This window comes from Penicillium canariense, assembly GCF_028826845.1.
Source record: "Penicillium canariense strain IBT 26290 chromosome Unknown utg000008l_segment0_segment0, whole genome shotgun sequence".
In the NCBI taxonomy this organism is placed as follows: Eukaryota; Fungi; Ascomycota; class Eurotiomycetes; order Eurotiales; family Aspergillaceae; genus Penicillium; species Penicillium canariense.
The window spans coordinates 1399052-1415651 of record NW_026622735.1 but is presented as its reverse complement, the minus strand read 5'-3'; the positions used below and the strand labels follow the sequence as shown (position 1 = coordinate 1415651).

General features: G+C 51.8%; 6 protein-coding genes across 6 annotated transcripts; 2 read left to right on the top strand and 4 right to left on the bottom strand.

The window, feature by feature from the left end:
• Position 1: 1 nt before the first annotated feature.
• On the top strand, positions 2-1106 carry N7482_010450 (exosome non-catalytic core subunit RRP45; the record flags this gene model as incomplete). The annotated part of the gene is made up of 3 exons (XM_056692574.1): positions 2-261; positions 326-445; positions 512-1106. 3 exons carry the CDS (start codon positions 2-4, stop codon positions 1104-1106), a joined length of 975 nt encoding a protein of 324 aa, XP_056538531.1.
• A 792-nt stretch (positions 1107-1898) lies between these two features.
• N7482_010449 (aminophospholipid-translocating P4-type ATPase DRS2) lies at positions 1899-6046 on the top strand (the record flags this gene model as incomplete). The annotated part of the gene is made up of 2 exons (XM_056692573.1): positions 1899-5141; positions 5195-6046. 2 exons carry the CDS (start codon positions 1899-1901, stop codon positions 6044-6046), a joined length of 4095 nt encoding a protein of 1364 aa, XP_056538530.1.
• A 911-nt stretch (positions 6047-6957) lies between these two features.
• N7482_010448 (type-X family DNA polymerase) lies at positions 6958-9104 on the bottom strand (the record flags this gene model as incomplete). The annotated part of the gene is given in 2 exon segments (XM_056692572.1): positions 6958-7770; positions 7785-9104. 2 exon segments carry the CDS (start codon positions 9102-9104, stop codon positions 6958-6960), a joined length of 2133 nt encoding a protein of 710 aa, XP_056538529.1.
• A 597-nt stretch (positions 9105-9701) lies between these two features.
• Positions 9702-11413, bottom strand: N7482_010447 (HoxN/HupN/NixA family nickel/cobalt transporter; the record flags this gene model as incomplete). The annotated part of the gene is made up of 6 exons (XM_056692571.1): positions 9702-10461; positions 10515-10793; positions 10845-10954; positions 10987-11059; positions 11136-11146; positions 11207-11413. 6 exons carry the CDS (start codon positions 11411-11413, stop codon positions 9702-9704), a joined length of 1440 nt encoding a protein of 479 aa, XP_056538528.1.
• A 1393-nt stretch (positions 11414-12806) lies between these two features.
• On the bottom strand, positions 12807-13895 carry N7482_010446 (uncharacterized protein; the record flags this gene model as incomplete). Its single annotated transcript, XM_056692570.1, has 1 exon — positions 12807-13895. The coding sequence occupies one exon, from the start codon at positions 13893-13895 to the stop codon at positions 12807-12809; it is 1089 nt and encodes a 362-aa protein (XP_056538527.1).
• A 1174-nt stretch (positions 13896-15069) lies between these two features.
• Positions 15070-16600, bottom strand: N7482_010445 (aldehyde dehydrogenase; the record flags this gene model as incomplete). The annotated part of the gene is made up of 2 exons (XM_056692569.1): positions 15070-16142; positions 16210-16600. The coding sequence occupies 2 exons, from the start codon at positions 16598-16600 to the stop codon at positions 15070-15072; spliced, it is 1464 nt and encodes a 487-aa protein (XP_056538526.1).

Genomic DNA, 16600 nt, shown 5'->3' with positions numbered 1-16600 from the left:
AATGCGGCCAGCAACGGCAAAATGGCCCAAAATGGTCCAAAAAAAGACCTTTGACCGTCCCCGCAGAGACTCTTCGCCAAGGTGTGCTATTCGCAAAATGTCCAAAGAAGCTCCTCTCTCAGTCGCAGAGCGCGAATTTATTCTCGAAGCTCTGCGTGAGAATGTGCGCCTTGATGGCCGGGGAGCAGACCAGTTCCGTTCATTGAATCTTTCCTTTGGCGATGAATATGGGCATGTGAAGCTACAGCTGGGCAAGACCAGGTATGGGCGCCATTATTCGTGGCTATGACTACAAGACCCTTTAAGTGCTGATCGCAGTTTTTAGCATTGTTGTCCGCATATCTTCTGAGGTCACGAAGCCCCGCGATGACCGTCCCTTTGATGGTCTTTTCAACATCAATCTAGAATTGTCTGCAATGGGCTCGCCCGCCTGGGAAAACGGCCGGTATGCTCTCAATTGACATGGCGCACTCTCAGCGACCTCAGCTAACTTATCGATTTTGTCTTCCAGATCTAATGAGCTCGAAGCCTACGTTACGCACGTCCTCGACAGCGTCATCCGTCGCTCGAACGCTCTGGATACTGAATCGCTGTGCATTCTCAAGGGTGTAAGCTGCTGGAGTATCCGCGCCGATGTGCATATCCTCGACTACGATGGCAATCTGACCGATGCGGCCTGCATTGCCATTATGACTGGACTGCAGCACTTCCGCCGGCCGGATGCTGTGGTCCGCGATGGCCAGGTCATTGTCTATGGGGTGGAGGAGCGGGTACCGGTTGCACTCAACATTACGCATAAGCCTTTGTCGATTACTTTCAATGCTTTCAACGAGGGCCACAATATCATTGTCGATGCCACGCGCAAGGAAGAGCAATCGTCGGAGGGAGAACTCGTGATTGGAATCAACAACGGAGGCGATGTGTGCTTCCTGTCCAAGTTTTCGGGTGCGCCCGTTGATGCGATGGAGGTGGTGACCCGGTCCAATGTTGCTCTGGAGAAGGTCAAAGAGATCAATGCCCAGGTTGAGCGGGTGATGCAGGCTGATCTGGCCAAACGAGCAAAGAAGGGTATGGCAGAAGAATCTCGAGCTGAAAATGACCGGTAAATCCAAACGCGAACGACCATATTTTGTATGACTACAGCCTTCACGACCTTGGGAATGGAGTTCCGCATTGCTTTTTTTTCAGATTCCAATGATATAGCATGAAGACAAATAGGTATTGTGCAGTTCTTAGATAAATCTCATAGGTGACCTAAACCCTAGCTAGGTACCGATGGAAAATAAATAGTCCTCGCCTGTACCCGTCCTTCCATTAGTGTTATTTTGGTAGGTAATGATGAGTCGGATTATACCTAGCGTTACTTCATAGAAGATCTCAATTGTCGCTTGCGGATGATATATTTCCGGCCATTGCCTGGAAGCCAGCAGTTATTCTTAGAGCACATCGTTTCAGGTCGATCTGCCAGCACTGGGTCCTCGTAAACCATTTGTGAAAACCAATCTAATCGCTTATGCCGGATCTTTGTTTTAAGAGGAACTTTTTTCTCAGCGAAATTATAATTAGGGATTACTCCATATCGCATGCACCGCATCTACTGCAGATCGGTGGCTGGCAGTAGTTTACCGCCTCAGCCAGAAAGCGGGACGATCAAGTCAACACCCAAAGTTACTTCCTCCGTCCGCTAAGCCACCTCATCCTTACTCGCCTGTCCACTTCCTTCCCTTTCACTCTTGAACCACTTCTTATTCTTTTTGCAAATTTGCTCCCTTGCTTGGCTGCCCCCCTGCAGATTCCGCGGCGCGCATCTTCCCCCGTCATTCCCTGGATCTGATCAATGCCTCAGGGGCATCGTCTCCACTGCTCTTAGTGAGGCTGTCAGCTACCCCCGCGGCAGCATGGCCAGTGGTAGGCCTCCTGGGCCGGATCATTCCGCTGGTCACGATGATGACCTGTTGTTGAGGTCGAGCCCGAGTCCGGGCCCGATCTATAACACTGGGCAACCCCCGCCAGTCAGCGACGAACACCTTCCGCAGTTTATCGACCAGCATAATGCGCAACCGCGCCCCTCTATATCCAACGATACTTTCATTGGTGCCTCAGCACAACAACATGGCGTGTATCCCCCGGCGGCTTCGGGAAATGCGCCCCAGAGCAGATTCCTTCAAGAATCGCACAGCGCTGGGTATCGATCCGATTCAAACACCGACCTAGCGTACGGTCAAGAGCCTCTCCACAGATACGACTCCCACCTTGATGGATATGATTCTCGATACGACCAACAAAGTTACCCTGAGGGTGGAAGCTATTACGACGATCCATTCGAACCGCGGATCCCGAGCGAGAGTCATGTCCGGAAAGCGAACGAGCGGAACAGTATCCTGGGGTTAGGTGGCGGATTGATGGGAAAAGCGAAATACATGTTTGGAATGGGGCCGCAGTACTCGGAAATGGATCTACCATTAACAGAGGCCGGCGCGAGAAGAGTGACACTTGATAGCAACGGTGACGCGGCTGCCGCCCCGAAAGCGCGAAAGCAGTTCCGCGCATCTGATCTTACATCCATCTTTGGACGGCGGAAGGTCGATCCGGCAAGCCTCGGTCCTCGCATAATCCAGGTCAATAACGCCCCCGCAAACGCCGCACATAAGTTCGTCAGCAACTACGTGTCAACCGCCAAGTACAACGTCATTACTTTCATTCCGAAATTCCTCTTCGAGCAATTCTCCAAATATGCCAACCTGTTCTTCTTGTTCACCGCCGTCCTTCAACAGATTCCTTCAGTTTCTCCGACAAACAAATATACCACCATCGTTCCGCTGGCTATCGTGTTGCTCGTGTCTGCAATCAAGGAATTGGTAGAAGACTACAAGCGTCGGATATCGGATAGAGGGTTGAACTACTCGAAAACTCAGGTTCTGAAAGGTTCTTCGTTTCACGAAGCAAAATGGGTGGATGTTGCGGTGGGAGACGTGGTTCGAGTCGAGTCTGAGGAACCTTTTCCGGCGGATTTGGTCCTTCTGGCATCGTCTGAGCCCGAGGGTCTTTGCTACATCGAAACGGCGAATCTGGACGGAGAGACCAACTTGAAGATCAAGCAGGCTATCCCTGAGACCGCGCATCTCGTCAGTCCCAGTGATCTCAGCCGCGTGAGTGGACGCGTTCGATCTGAACAACCCAACAGCAGTCTGTACACGTACGAGGCGACATTGACCATGAATGCCGGAGGTGGCGAGAAGGAACTGTCTTTGGCACCCGACCAGTTACTGCTCCGAGGCGCAACACTGCGCAACACACCTTGGATTCACGCGATTGTGGTTTTCACTGGCCACGAGACGAAGTTGATGCGGAACGCAACGGCAACTCCGATTAAGCGAACTGCCGTGGAGCGAATGGTCAATATTCAGATTTTGATGCTTGTTGGCATTCTCATTGCGCTCAGTGTCGTGAGCTCCGTTGGTGACCTTGTCATTCGTCAAACAGCGTCCAACAAGCTTGCGTATCTCGACTACGGATCCGTCAATCCCGTTAAGCAATTCTTCATGGACATCTTCACCTACTGGGTTCTCTACTCCAACCTGGTTCCGATCTCCCTCTTCGTCACCATTGAAATTGTGAAGTACTTCCAAGCATTCCTCATCAACTCCGATCTCGATATTTACTATGACAAAACCGACACGCCCGCCACCTGCCGCACTTCATCCTTGGTCGAGGAGCTTGGTCAGATTGAATACATTTTCTCTGACAAGACAGGTACATTGACTTGCAATATGATGGAGTTCAAGCAATGCTCAATTGCTGGTATTCAGTATGGAGATGACGTCCCAGAAGACCAACGGGCCACCGCAGAAGACGGTGCCGAGATGGGCATTCATGACTTCAAGACACTTCGCAAGAACCTGGAATCGCATCCCTCCCAGGGTGCTATTCAGCAATTCCTGACACTATTGGCAACTTGCCACACTGTGATTCCTGAATGGAACGGGGATGATCCAAACAACATCAAGTACCAGGCAGCTTCGCCCGACGAGGGCGCTTTGGTGGATGGAGCCGCGATGCTAGGCTATCGCTTCACCAACCGCAAGCCTAGATCAGTGATTTTCACAGCCAATGGTGTGGAACAAGAGTATGAGTTGCTGGCCGTGTGCGAGTTCAACTCGACGCGAAAGAGAATGTCGACCATCTTTCGCTGCCCAGACGGCAAGGTCCGAATCTACTGTAAGGGCGCTGACACTGTCATCCTTGAGCGGTTGCACCCAGACAACCCGACCGTCGAGGCCACTCTTCAGCACCTTGAAGAATATGCTTCAGACGGTCTTCGGACGCTGTGTCTTGCCATGCGTGAGATTCCAGAGGATGAATATCAACAATGGTACCATATTTTCGACAAGGCTAACACTACTGTCGGCGGTAATCGTGCCGATGAGCTGGACAAGGCTGCCGAGTTGATCGAGAAGGATTTGTATCTACTAGGTGCCACTGCCATTGAGGATCGACTTCAAGATGGCGTTCCGGATACCATCCATACGCTCCAGACTGCTGGAATCAAAATTTGGGTTCTGACCGGTGACCGACAAGAGACTGCGATTAACATTGGCATGTCTTGCAAGCTTATCTCGGAGGACATGACCCTTCTCATTATTAATGAGGACAATGCTGCAGCGACGCGCTCCAATCTCCAACAAAAATTGGACGCGGTCAAAAGTCAAGCTGCCTCTGGCGATATTGAACCCTTGGCTCTGATCATCGATGGGAGGTCTTTGACCTTCGCTTTGGAGAAGGACATGGAGAAGCTGCTCCTTGACCTTGCTGTCCAGTGCAAGGCTGTGATCTGTTGTCGTGTGTCTCCCCTCCAGAAAGCTTTGGTCGTCAAGCTTGTCAAGCGCCATCTGAAGTCCTTGCTTCTGGCTATCGGCGATGGTGCCAACGATGTGTCTATGATTCAAGCAGCACATGTTGGTGTCGGTATCAGTGGTGTTGAAGGTCTCCAGGCAGCTCGATCCGCCGATGTTGCGATCGGTCAATTCCGTTTTCTCCGAAAACTGCTTCTGGTTCACGGTGCCTGGAGTTATTCTCGCATCAGTCGGGTCATTCTGTATTCGTTCTATAAGAACATCACCCTGTATATGACGCAATTTTGGGTAAGATACACACTTTGCTCGTATGAGAAACGGAGTCTAATCTTCCTTTGCAGTATTCCTTTCAAAACGCCTTCTCTGGAGAGGTTATTTACGAATCTTGGACTCTCTCCTTCTACAACGTCCTTTTCACGGTCTTGCCTCCATTCGCCATTGGAATTTTCGATCAGTACGTCTCCGCCCGGTTGTTGGACCGATATCCCCAGCTATACCAGCTGGGCCAGAAGGGCGTGTTTTTCAAGATGCATAGCTTTTGGTCCTGGGTTCTGAACGGCTTCTTCCACTCTCTGCTCCTCTATATCGTCTCCGAGCTGATCTTCTTCTGGGATCTACCTCTCGCGAATGGCCAGGTTGCCGGTCATTGGGTTTGGGGTGAGGCACTTTACACTGCCGTTCTTGCCACCGTTCTCGGCAAGGCTTCTCTGATCTCCAACACCTGGACCAAATACCACTTCATCGCGATTCCTGGATCCATGCTGCTTTGGCTAGCCTTCCTCCCTGCATACGGCTTTGCTGCCCCAGCCATCGGATTCTCAAACGAATACTACGGCACCATCCCCGTCCTCTTCAAAACCCCCGCTTTCTACCTTATGGCCATCGTCTTGCCCTGCGTCTGCCTCATGCGTGATTTTGCCTGGAAGTACGCCAAGCGCATGTACTATCCCCAGCATTACCACCACGTCCAGGAGATCCAGAAATACAACGTTCAGGACTACCGTCCTCGCATGGAGCAATTCCAGAAAGCCATCCGCAAGGTCCGCCAAGTACAGCGCATGCGCAAGCAACGCGGCTACGCTTTCTCCCAAGCCGACGACGGTGGTCAAATGCGTGTCTTGAATGCTTACGACACAACCCAGGGTCGTGGACGATACGGAGAAATGGCGAGTTCCAGGAATCCGGGATTATGATCGATGTTGCTTTTCTTAAGCTCCATTCCTTGCCCTGTGCGCCCCCTTTTTTGCATGAATACCGAGATATTCGTAGCGATGTACCTTTCTGTACTTTTTATTCTTTTTCTACTTCTTCCAGCCTGGTTGTGCAGCTGTGCTATGCGAGCTGGCTGGCGAAGGCTGTGACATAATATCTTGTTGATGTGATGTGTTTTTAGCTTGATGTTTTCGTTTTCAATTGGACATGAACTAGGCAAATGCCTGACTTTTGACACAATTTTCCCTCTCGATATCTCTCTGGGCAATATATACTGTTGTGATCTTCTCAGTTGGCGATTCACCGATAACTGCCGATAGTTCGGACATTAGGACTTCACGCTACATGATTCCACAGACCGACCTTCAAGCCCTCTCGTTTTGGCTTTGAGTATAAGTTATGTTTTTCCGACCGCCCGATTCATGGTCCTTAGGGGAAAACTATGAATCACTCAAGGACAGAAGGATGTAAGATCTTTTTACGTGGAAGAATGCAAGAATGCACGCCAGCCACCTGGAGCATATATCAAATAGCCGAAATTCGACTCGACTGGGACAGCGACAGTGACCGGGAAAGCCCGCGTAACACTGCATTTGCCTGCGCAAAGCAATATCAACGCTCGTCATCTGGTCATTTGGGGTTACCACAACACTAGGCACTTCGAACTCCTCTCCGGGCCACGACCAAGTCAAAGGTGGACCCGCCTCTCTATAACCGTCTCCATTCCCACTATCATCCCGCTTTCTCGGCCTCGCTTGTGACCCGATGATCTGATCGCCTCTTTCAGAGACATTCGGTCGCCAGTTCGTGTTCTTCGCCTGCCCTGATGGAATGACGTTCATTTCAACTATGAATCCGGTATGTACCTTTCAAATTACATCAGAGCTCATTGTTACGGTGGCGGGTGAAATGGAGAACAACCTAAGATCAAATCGTAGACTATATGTATATCCAGCTCCAGACGGAGCAGAAATCCAGTCCAAGGAGAATAGGATCGGGCTGATTGGAAACATTCTTCAGCGAGTACATCTTTCCTCGGGGGTCGCCATCCAACTCCTAACCCTTCCATGACCAACCTCTCCCTTTGTTGCCAAGTCTCCCCACCGCGTTCCAGATCTACCACCTGGCCCCCAGTAGTACGTTCACGCACACCACTGGAGTCGAACTTCCACGAATGTGCCTTCTTTGCGTACCGTCTCAAATCCCGCTGGAAGGTGGTGTCTCCAGACCACCCTAGCACAGCGCAGCCAACTGTATGCCAAGGTGATATGATTATGTCGACGCGTCGATGGGTATTCGGGTTCTTCTTCTGCGTGCTTGCACCTTGCAGGGCTGTGGAGTCAGAGTCAGAGTCGGAGTCGTCAAAGTTTGGGTCCTGCCAAACAACCAAGGCTTTGTCGAGGGAGTCAAAGTGCTTTCCTGTCTCATCACCGCGGAATGGCAGTGTTTGTTGTTCGCGTAGTGTAGATGTTAGATGCAGCGAGAGGGTATGCGTGATATAGAGCTCTGCTTCAAGGCTGGCAACAACGTCGACAATGAGGCCGTGGGTGATCTCCTCGTCGTGGTGCGTTAGTATAAGATCCACATCGCCACTCAACTCCTTGCCTCGGCGGTAGCCACCGACGATAATGCACTCGATTTTGTCGTTGGCTTCGGGCCGGACTTTGTTCGCGTGTCGCCGCACAATCTCGGCAATGGATTCGGACTCCCCCGAGGAACACCGGCTAGGAATTCCTCGTAGAACTTCACGCCAATTTGCTGTACGCGAGACAGGGAGTTCCATCCGTGTTCGACGATATCATCAAGGTCTCGCCAGCCGCGGCGGTAGTAAAAGTCTCTGGCGGTTTTGGCTCCCACCCCCCAAATTAGGTAGAAGGTGTTCAGGACGCGTAAAACAGGGTCGGTATCTAGATCGTTGGCAGCGGCGATGTTCCCGTTGTCATCGGTGTGGTTACAGCCGCCATGCTGCTGAAACTCCGCGAAGAGATTTGCAATTTTCGCTTCGCAGCCGGGGAGAGCGAGCACCTCACTTGGCCGACGAATGACGTACGGATATGCTGCTACTGCCGCTATGGAGGTGCTGTACGCTCGCACACCGATCTCGTCGAGTGTGAGTTCCCGGATGCGTCGGATCTTCACGAGCTGAGAGATGAACTCTTCGTTTGGCGGATGTAATGGAGCTGAGCGCATGCATGCGTACAGGACGTGATCTCGAACCCAATCGGGCTGGGGTGGTGGGGGAACGTCCTCATCGTGTTCCGAGGTTGTCTCACGATACAAGGTTGGAGGCTGTCGCTGGCTGCTGCTGCCACTAGAGGGCTCCTTGGATCTGCGAGTATGGAAGCGGTCCATTGGACCCGGTAAAGGCTGTGAAGCCGCGTCCCCTTTCGCACGCTGAATGATCCCGCTGGTAGCTCTGTGTGAAGGCGATGTTGCAGGACGAGCCGAGGTAGGAGGGGCGGTCTTTTTGCCCCTGTAGACCACAAATGAATCCCAAGGAAGAGCCTTGCCAGCGGTGATTGAGTTGTCCAGCCATTCCAGCTTGAGAAGAGTAACTGTATCTGTAGGCTCCTTCGTTGGTTGCACTAGGTGTTGACCCGTATCATGTCGACTCCTGACCCCATCTTCCTCAGATTCCGACTCTGTGCTGAGATCAACAGGCTCAACTCTTGTATTGCTTGCTGAATCACCGACACAGATCTTTCTTCGTTTCACCGGTGGCTCTTGATCTGACCTTGATACCTTTGAAGGTGATGTCAACGTGATTGGTATCTCCTCCGTCCAGATTCCCCGCGAACGCAGCTCTAGCGCCGCTCTCTTCTTCTGGCCAATGTTCCCCAAGATGACACTAGCTTCTGCAATGTCATAGGTGAGTTTACCGCCATATTGCACCAGGCGATTTTCCGTGTCGTGTAACTTCTCCAAAGCCAAATGAGTAGGTAGGACGAAGATAACGGGCTGCCCTGATAATATCGTCTCCTCTGCCGTTTCTTCCGCCGGCTCATGCGGAGATGAGCTGCCGAAGAAGGGATTCGACATCCCGGGAATAGAAATAATATATACTTTTAACTTCAACGATATTTGCGGATATGAAATGCAGCCGCATGGTATATATAATGGCGTAATGTAGCTTACGCTGTAACTCGGGTCTCACCGAATCACTACCGCTGGGCGCGATAGGAGTAGAAGCCCGAGCATGGTCCAAGGAAGTGCGACAGGCAGAATGGACCAAAAATGAAGGTTGGAATAATAGAAGAGGAATGCTAGGGCAACATGACGACTAGATCTCCTCATGGGATGCTGTTGGACTGAGAAGAAAGTGACATGCAGAACACGAGCGATTCTTGCCTGACGTCACCTGCCTGGATGCCTGAGGCCACAATGGGTATACCCCTTGTTGATCATCCACACGCTCGGGCAATCTTGCGGGGAAACTGTGATTTTTATGAAATGTTGCTTATATTTGGACATAAAGGGCAGGGGATTCTAGTCGGTTGAGTATGTGGATTGAATATATATGGTTCGGTTCCATCTTGAAGCTGTGACGGGCGCGCGATGTTCCAAAAGAGACATCACGACCAATTGTCAGTGCAGGAGTTGCAATCCTAAGCCAGTCAGGTACAATTCACGTAAAATCTAAATGATTTCCTCTTCAATGCGGCGCTCATTAGTCTCCTTTACTGCAACGCGGGATGACGACTCCTTCCCCACCACTTCAGTCTGCGAGTTCTGCATATCGCTACGGGCCTCGTGCACCATAACACCTCCCTCCTCGCTAGAGTCAGGGGCATCATCCTGATACCCCTCCTCGTCAGTGACCACAGGTCGTCCATGGCGACGGGCCATCCATCGTCGCCAGGGCTTGTACAAGACGACACTCAGGAGACCGAAGATCAGAAAGCAGCCACAGATCGATCCGCCGATGATGTCGTAGTAGTCTCCTGCGGTCTGCACACCGTCCCAAAACTTGCCCTTGGCATTGGTGACATTCAGGATCATGGTAAGCAGCTGAATTACGCCAATCACGATGGCGACGATGACAGTCAGTGTGGTGAGCACGATGGAATAGTACAGGAACGCGATGGGGTCGCGGTGATTGTCGTGTGATTGAGGCAACTCATCGCCAGTAGTATCGGCCGAGGTTTCCGAGGTGGTGCTGCTCCGCTTGGCCGGAAGGAAGTTCGCGGAGGGTTGGATGTACAGAGAGAACATAAGAGCTCCATCAATGGTATCGAGCAAACACATCCCCGCGGTGAACAGTGCCGGAAGGATCAGAATCACCCAGAAAGAGGTGCCTTTGGTAGCCTCGACCGATGAGATACCGAGCAACGCAATCTCTGACGAGGTGTCGAAGCCCAGGCCGAACAGAACGCCGAGGGGATACATCTTCCATGGTCTAAGATAATGTCAGCACAGTTGGGTGGTTCACGCTTCAGGGTTCCGACTGACCTGTCAATCAGCTTGAACATCTTCTTCAAGATGGAAAATAGGATGCCTCCGCCTTCAATTTTCCATGCTTCGTCCTCTTGGCCCTCGGGCAAGTTGTAGACCTTTTGCATCTGTTTGACCAACTTGTACAGGATGTAGGCATTCATAATCCCGAGCAAGATCAGGAATACAGCGCTGACAGAGCTACCAATAATACCACCGATAGTGCTGAAGCTGTCAAATCGCGAGGAGACGGCGGCAGCTGTCGCAGCCACAACGACAGAGGTGATGATCACAATCCTATGTCCCGTTTAGAAGGGAGATGATGACATAGGGCAAATGAGGACTCACGTGGAGTGTCCCAGGGAGAAAAAGGTGCCCACTGTAACAGGCTTCTGTCCCGTCGCGAGCAGTCTTCGGGTCATCAAGTCAATGGCCCATTTGCATGTCAGTACTGCATGCTCTACATGAATGGATTCATATCATGACATACCGAGATGTGATCGGCATCGAAGGCATGTCTCAGACCAAGTGTATAGGCCAGAACGGACGTGGAGACCAACGACCTGAGATGGTATTAGTCTGGGGAGAGATAGGCATAGGGTTGTGCCCATATGGAGATGGTAGAGTGATACAACATACGGGTGGTAGCGCTATAGACTATTAGCCCATTTCGTACTCGCTGAAGGCACCGGGAGAAACGTCTGACTTACTAGCACAATCGCAGCTGCAATCCACACTATCGCATTCAACAGGGCAATGAATAAGATAATGGCAATCGCACGGAGAGGAATCTTTCTAATTCCCGGCAAACGCTGGTGTTGACGTTCAGCCTTTTGAATGAGTGGCTTCAAGCTCCATTTTCGGTCGCCATCGAAGCGCCGCATGTCTGCGGGCGCATCTTCTATAACCGAGGACATTCTCAGGGCGGCTCCTTTTGATGGAGATGTTTCCGGTCCGTTTCGCCTTGTGGGTCAACGTATCAATTTCCCCTCCCGGGCTGTTTCCAGATTGAAGAACTGGACCCGAGCGGGAAACCAATGCTTTCGAACGACCAGGAGACAACTAAATTGTTATAGACTGCAACAAGAAAATTTTTCGGTCTGGTCTTATCGGCCGCCGCTCCGTCGCGTCGCCAAGGCCCCTCACCAGTACTCCGTACTCTACAGCTTCGATCCGCTTGGCGGGGCAGAAACCAGCCAGTTCCTGGACGGGTTCTGGTGTTGCAACAATGGGACGGCACGTATCGAGGCCGAAGACACCCCACAATTAGTTTCAGACCCGTCCGCCACGCCTTAAGGTAAGGGATGATCTGTCGAACATTGGGAGTCCGACAGACTGTAGTAGCACTGCTGGTATGCTCTCGACCGTGCGGTGGAATCACCACGTGACATGGCGGGGTAGCGGAGAGCGCCGAGTGCTGATAGCAAAGACAAATTACTCACAGCGTCCGTTCTGATGTGCTAATGTGCCCACTGGGGCTCGATTTCCGCTCCGTCATTGGCGCCGGGAGCCCCTTCGATATTGCCCACTGCCGGTTCTGTGTATGGCCGGATGGCCGCTCAGCGGACTCAGGCCGCCAAGACCAACCACTTCGGTCCGGCCCTTCTGTCAGATAATACTAAGTATAGGATAGGAAGCTGGAAAGCAGTTGACTTCTGCATTAGAAGAGATAAGTTCAACTGAATCTACTGATGTTGACTGTAATACTGTAGAGCCCGTATCTCTAATTCCTAATCAAAAACAAACCCCTTTTTGGTCGTTGTGAGGTAGACCATGGAAATGATCGATTTTGAATAAAATTATTGTACATTCACAGGTAATCGCCATCATTAACTAAATTTTTCCTCCGTATGGAATGGATTCCTTTTTCGACTGGGTATTGTTTCAACCTGCCAAGATGACACAGTTCTTCTCCCAGGCGGTGCTGGGAGTAGGATATGGCATGGGGCAAATCTCGGGGCTTTGACGGCTGCATGTCTTGAAGGCCGATGTCTGCGACACTCGGCATTCGAGTAAGCCGAAAGCCTGGACTGCATCCCTCCTCACTAGTGTAGACCTCACGTCAACGATGTGTTGTTCAACCGAATCGCTATAAGCAGGGGATCTCCTGGCCTGAGTGAAGATGTCCGCAGCAAGTACCATCCCAATGAATGCCTTCTGCAGACCTAGCACGACTACTGGCGGGCGCCCAAGCAACGCGCACCGGCGGTCCTTATGAGGAGCCGGGCAGGCAGTCCAAAGGTAACCTTCTGGTCGAGCTGTGGGGCGTGAGGCCCAAAATGGGTTGTCAATGCTTAGGAAGCTGTTACTTCATGCCATGCCGTACACAGTCGGCGATGGAGTCCATTTGGTGACTGTTGGCTGCACCCGAATATCCTGGGCGACAAGTATGTTCCACTCGTTCCTAGTGATTGGGGTAACATCCGACGCCGAGAGGGGCGTCTTCGGTCCTCGCCGGACGGAAGGAGGCTTCATGGTGCTTGACTTTAGGGGACTTCCTTTGACAGGGCTGGGATTTGTCTTCGGTGAATTTGCCTTGGTAGGGAATGGCTTTGCTGGCAATGTTTTGGTGGCGGTGCTTGATCTGGGGAGGGTTGCCTTCGCCAGGGGTTGGCGTCGAACACGCACGGTGCGAATCGGGGCGGTATGGACCGGTGACTTGCGAGAATGTTCAGCCTTCGCCTTCGACGGTAGTATGATGGCTTCTTGCTTGTGAGTGTTCTTATAGGCCGTTGCAACTGCAGCAAGCAGATTATCCTTAACATCTAATTGCTCATAGACGCGGTGGAAAAAGGCCTTGCTGAAGGGGCGGCCTTGGAAGTCTTTGATGATGCGGTGCAGCAATTGCACGCAACATGTCATGGACTGATCATCTGTGCGGGAAAAGGGGCGAGTTGAGAGAATGCACAGTCGCCGTTTGAAGATATAGATGCGGTCCATATTGAGCAGCGTCAAGCCTTCCTGGCTGAAAATGACCTCGTTCTGAAGGATGGATTGTTGTACAAGGTACTCGTTTGCATGGCGCTCATACTGGCTGCGACTGAGCGCGTCGGTCCAGCTTTTACCGAGCGAGAATTTCTTAGCACCCTTAGCAATGGCTCGTTCAAGCACACGCCATGAGGGAGGGTCGAGAGGTGTGATGGGGATGATCATGAGGTCGGAGGGCTGGCCGGTTGGGAATGGCTTTCCGCGACCGACTAGCAGTGTGACATGCATGGTCTTTTGCTGTAGCTTGGAGGATATGTACTCGAGGGCCGGGAGGATAGATGGCAGCACGACTTCAGAGTCGAAGTTGAAGTCTGGAGAGAGAGGAGGAGAAATCATGTCGTTGGTGAGCAGGCGAGTGGGTGAGCTGGGGACATAGATGCCCGCCGGGCGAGGAAAGCGCATAACACCCATTGCGGATAGTAGTATAAATGATACTAGATGGTGTGGAATCACCAGACACAATAGGGGAATATATTCAATAGATCTATCCAGAAGGCTTCGAGAGAGGCCACTTGACTGGAAGAAACCCAGGTTGAGCAGAGGAACGTAGAGACTCCGACTCGAAGAGCCCTGATATAATAATTCTTTCAGGAGAGAACACCAACAATCGTCCAACATCATCTTCCCCGCACCAACGTTGATATCTCAGCATAGAAAGCTCCCAAATTATCCGTAATTTTAGCTGCAGCAGTGTTGCTAATCTTAGTAAATCACACATCCATTGTCCAATCGCTGCTTCTGGCCCACCTTGTTTTGTGAGTGGAGCAACATCGAGTCCAATCAGCGCGTGCAGCGATCGGCGCGACAAAAATAAACCAAATGCCCTGTAGCCGCCGAGGCGTTCGTCAGCCAACCACCGGCCAGCACGGCCCGCATTCCCAATGACTTTATGCAGGTCGTCACACACCAGCACAGGGACCTAGCTCTTTTGTTATCACCCACAGCGGGTGTTGGTTCGCAAGGGTTTATGTCTATTCTGGATAGCTAGTGCACTTGGCCCGCGCGCACGCTGGCCGCATCGTATAATTTCCACGATCCAGGATCACGGACCCGTGGGCTCCTATCGACAGGTCATTGTTGTCGCTCGCATGCAGACCCCGGCTTTTTAGCTCGAAGAATCTCGCTTGCGCGATGAGGCATTTCTGGGTTATCTCCTCTGATCCCATCCCATGCGAAGCCAAGGAGAAAATCGCGCGTGCATCGGGCCACCGACTGGCGCATAGTTGGGCTTGCGTGCAGAGAACATAGTTATCTTGTATGTACTCGATACGAGACGAGCCCTACAATTGGAACATTGTTGCACACGTGCAATGTGTCCACCAAATCGACAGGTCTCGCTTGAGCTCATCTGTGCCAACAGGTTGCCGTGGACTAGACCCGCAATACCCAAGACGACCAGGCCTTTTCCGTCGAAAGTACTGGATAAGCCGAAGACTACTTACTCTCTTATCGATCATGATTACACCCACCGGGGATGAACAAGGGGGCAAGGGAATCAGAACAGGGCAGGTTCCGGACATGTATAGGGTATAAGACAGGGTCATTTGCATACTCGCCTAGCATTGATCGGTCTTCCAGTCTAACTCTAAATTGGAAAGCGATGCTCCCCTTCGCCGACTATCGTGATCACTCTATCCTCGGTGAACTCATTGATACATGCGTTCCCACCGAATTTCCCATATCCGCTCGCCTTCTGACCTCCTAGCGGCAAGTGAGGCTCGTCGTGGACAGTGGGTCCATTAATGTGGCAAGAGCCGCTCTTGATCCTTCTTGCGACTTTGAGGGCTTGCAAAATATCAGTGCCAAATACTGATGCCACCAGTCCATACTCCGTATCGTTGGCCAACGTGACGGCTTCGTCGATTGTATCGAACTCAAACAAGGTCACCACCGGCCCGAACGACTCTTGCTGATACAAGTCCATTGCCTTGGTCACGCCCGAAAGAGCAACAGGCTGCACAATTGCTCCGGAGACAGACACTCGCCCCCCAGATATGGTAGCACCGTGCTGGAGCGCGTTTTGGAGGAGATCATGGATGCGAGAGCCTGCAGCGGCACTGATGAGGCTGCCAAGGGGAGCCGATGGATCTGACGAAGGGTCGCTCGCGTATAAAGAATCGATCTTGGCCTTGAAGAGTTCGTGAAACTTGCCCACAATGGACCGATGGATGATGACTCGTTCAGTTGACATGCAGATTTGGCCCTGGTGCTGCATAGCACCAAAAGCTGCAGCTTTGACGGCTTCCTCCACGTTCGCGTCTTTTAAGACAATCATTGGCGCTTTGCCGCCCAACTCCAAAACCACAGGCTTCAGGTATTTTGCGGACAGGCTCCCAATGATTCGTCCCACTGCTGTACTACCGGTAAAGTTGACTCTTGCCACGGCGGGATGCCCAATCATAACCTCCGTGATTGAGCCGGCAGAGTCGCGAGGACAGCAGATGAAGTTGAGTACGCCAGCAGGAAGACCCGCTTGACGGAAGCAGTCGACGACGAGATATTGGGTGTAGGGGCTTGACTCAGAGGCTTTGAGGACACAGGTATTTCCGCAGACGAGGGGTGTGATAAAGGCCCGTATGCCGAGAATGATAGGTGCGTTCCAGGGAGCGATGCCTAGCACGACACCACAAGGTTCCTTGAACACCATCGCCATGGTACCTAAGTAAAATCAGTCAGCAAGCGGTGTCTTCCATCACCAGAGCTTGAAACATGCCTGGGTCGTTACTAGGCAGCAATTCGCCCTTCACTTGTGTGACCATGCCTGCGCCTTCCATTACAAACTGAATTCCAGTCTTGATATTGAACTCGGCCCAGCTGGGCTTTGCTCCCGTTTCCTTGACCATAGCTCCAACGAGCTCATCTTTCCGCTCCTGTAGGATGTGCACCGCTTTATTCAGAATTTCGCGACGCTGAATAGGCGTGGTGTCTCGCCATGTCTCGAAAGCCCGCCCGGCGCTTTCAACCGCTTGGATGGCTTCTTCTTTTGTTGCCGCTGGTGCGGCGTGCAATGTGGCACCGGTGATAGGATTCAACACAGGGAATGTTTGACCGTTGGTAACATCAACATTGTCGATTATCAGCCCAAAATAAGGAGCAGCAATCCCCGAGGGTGACAT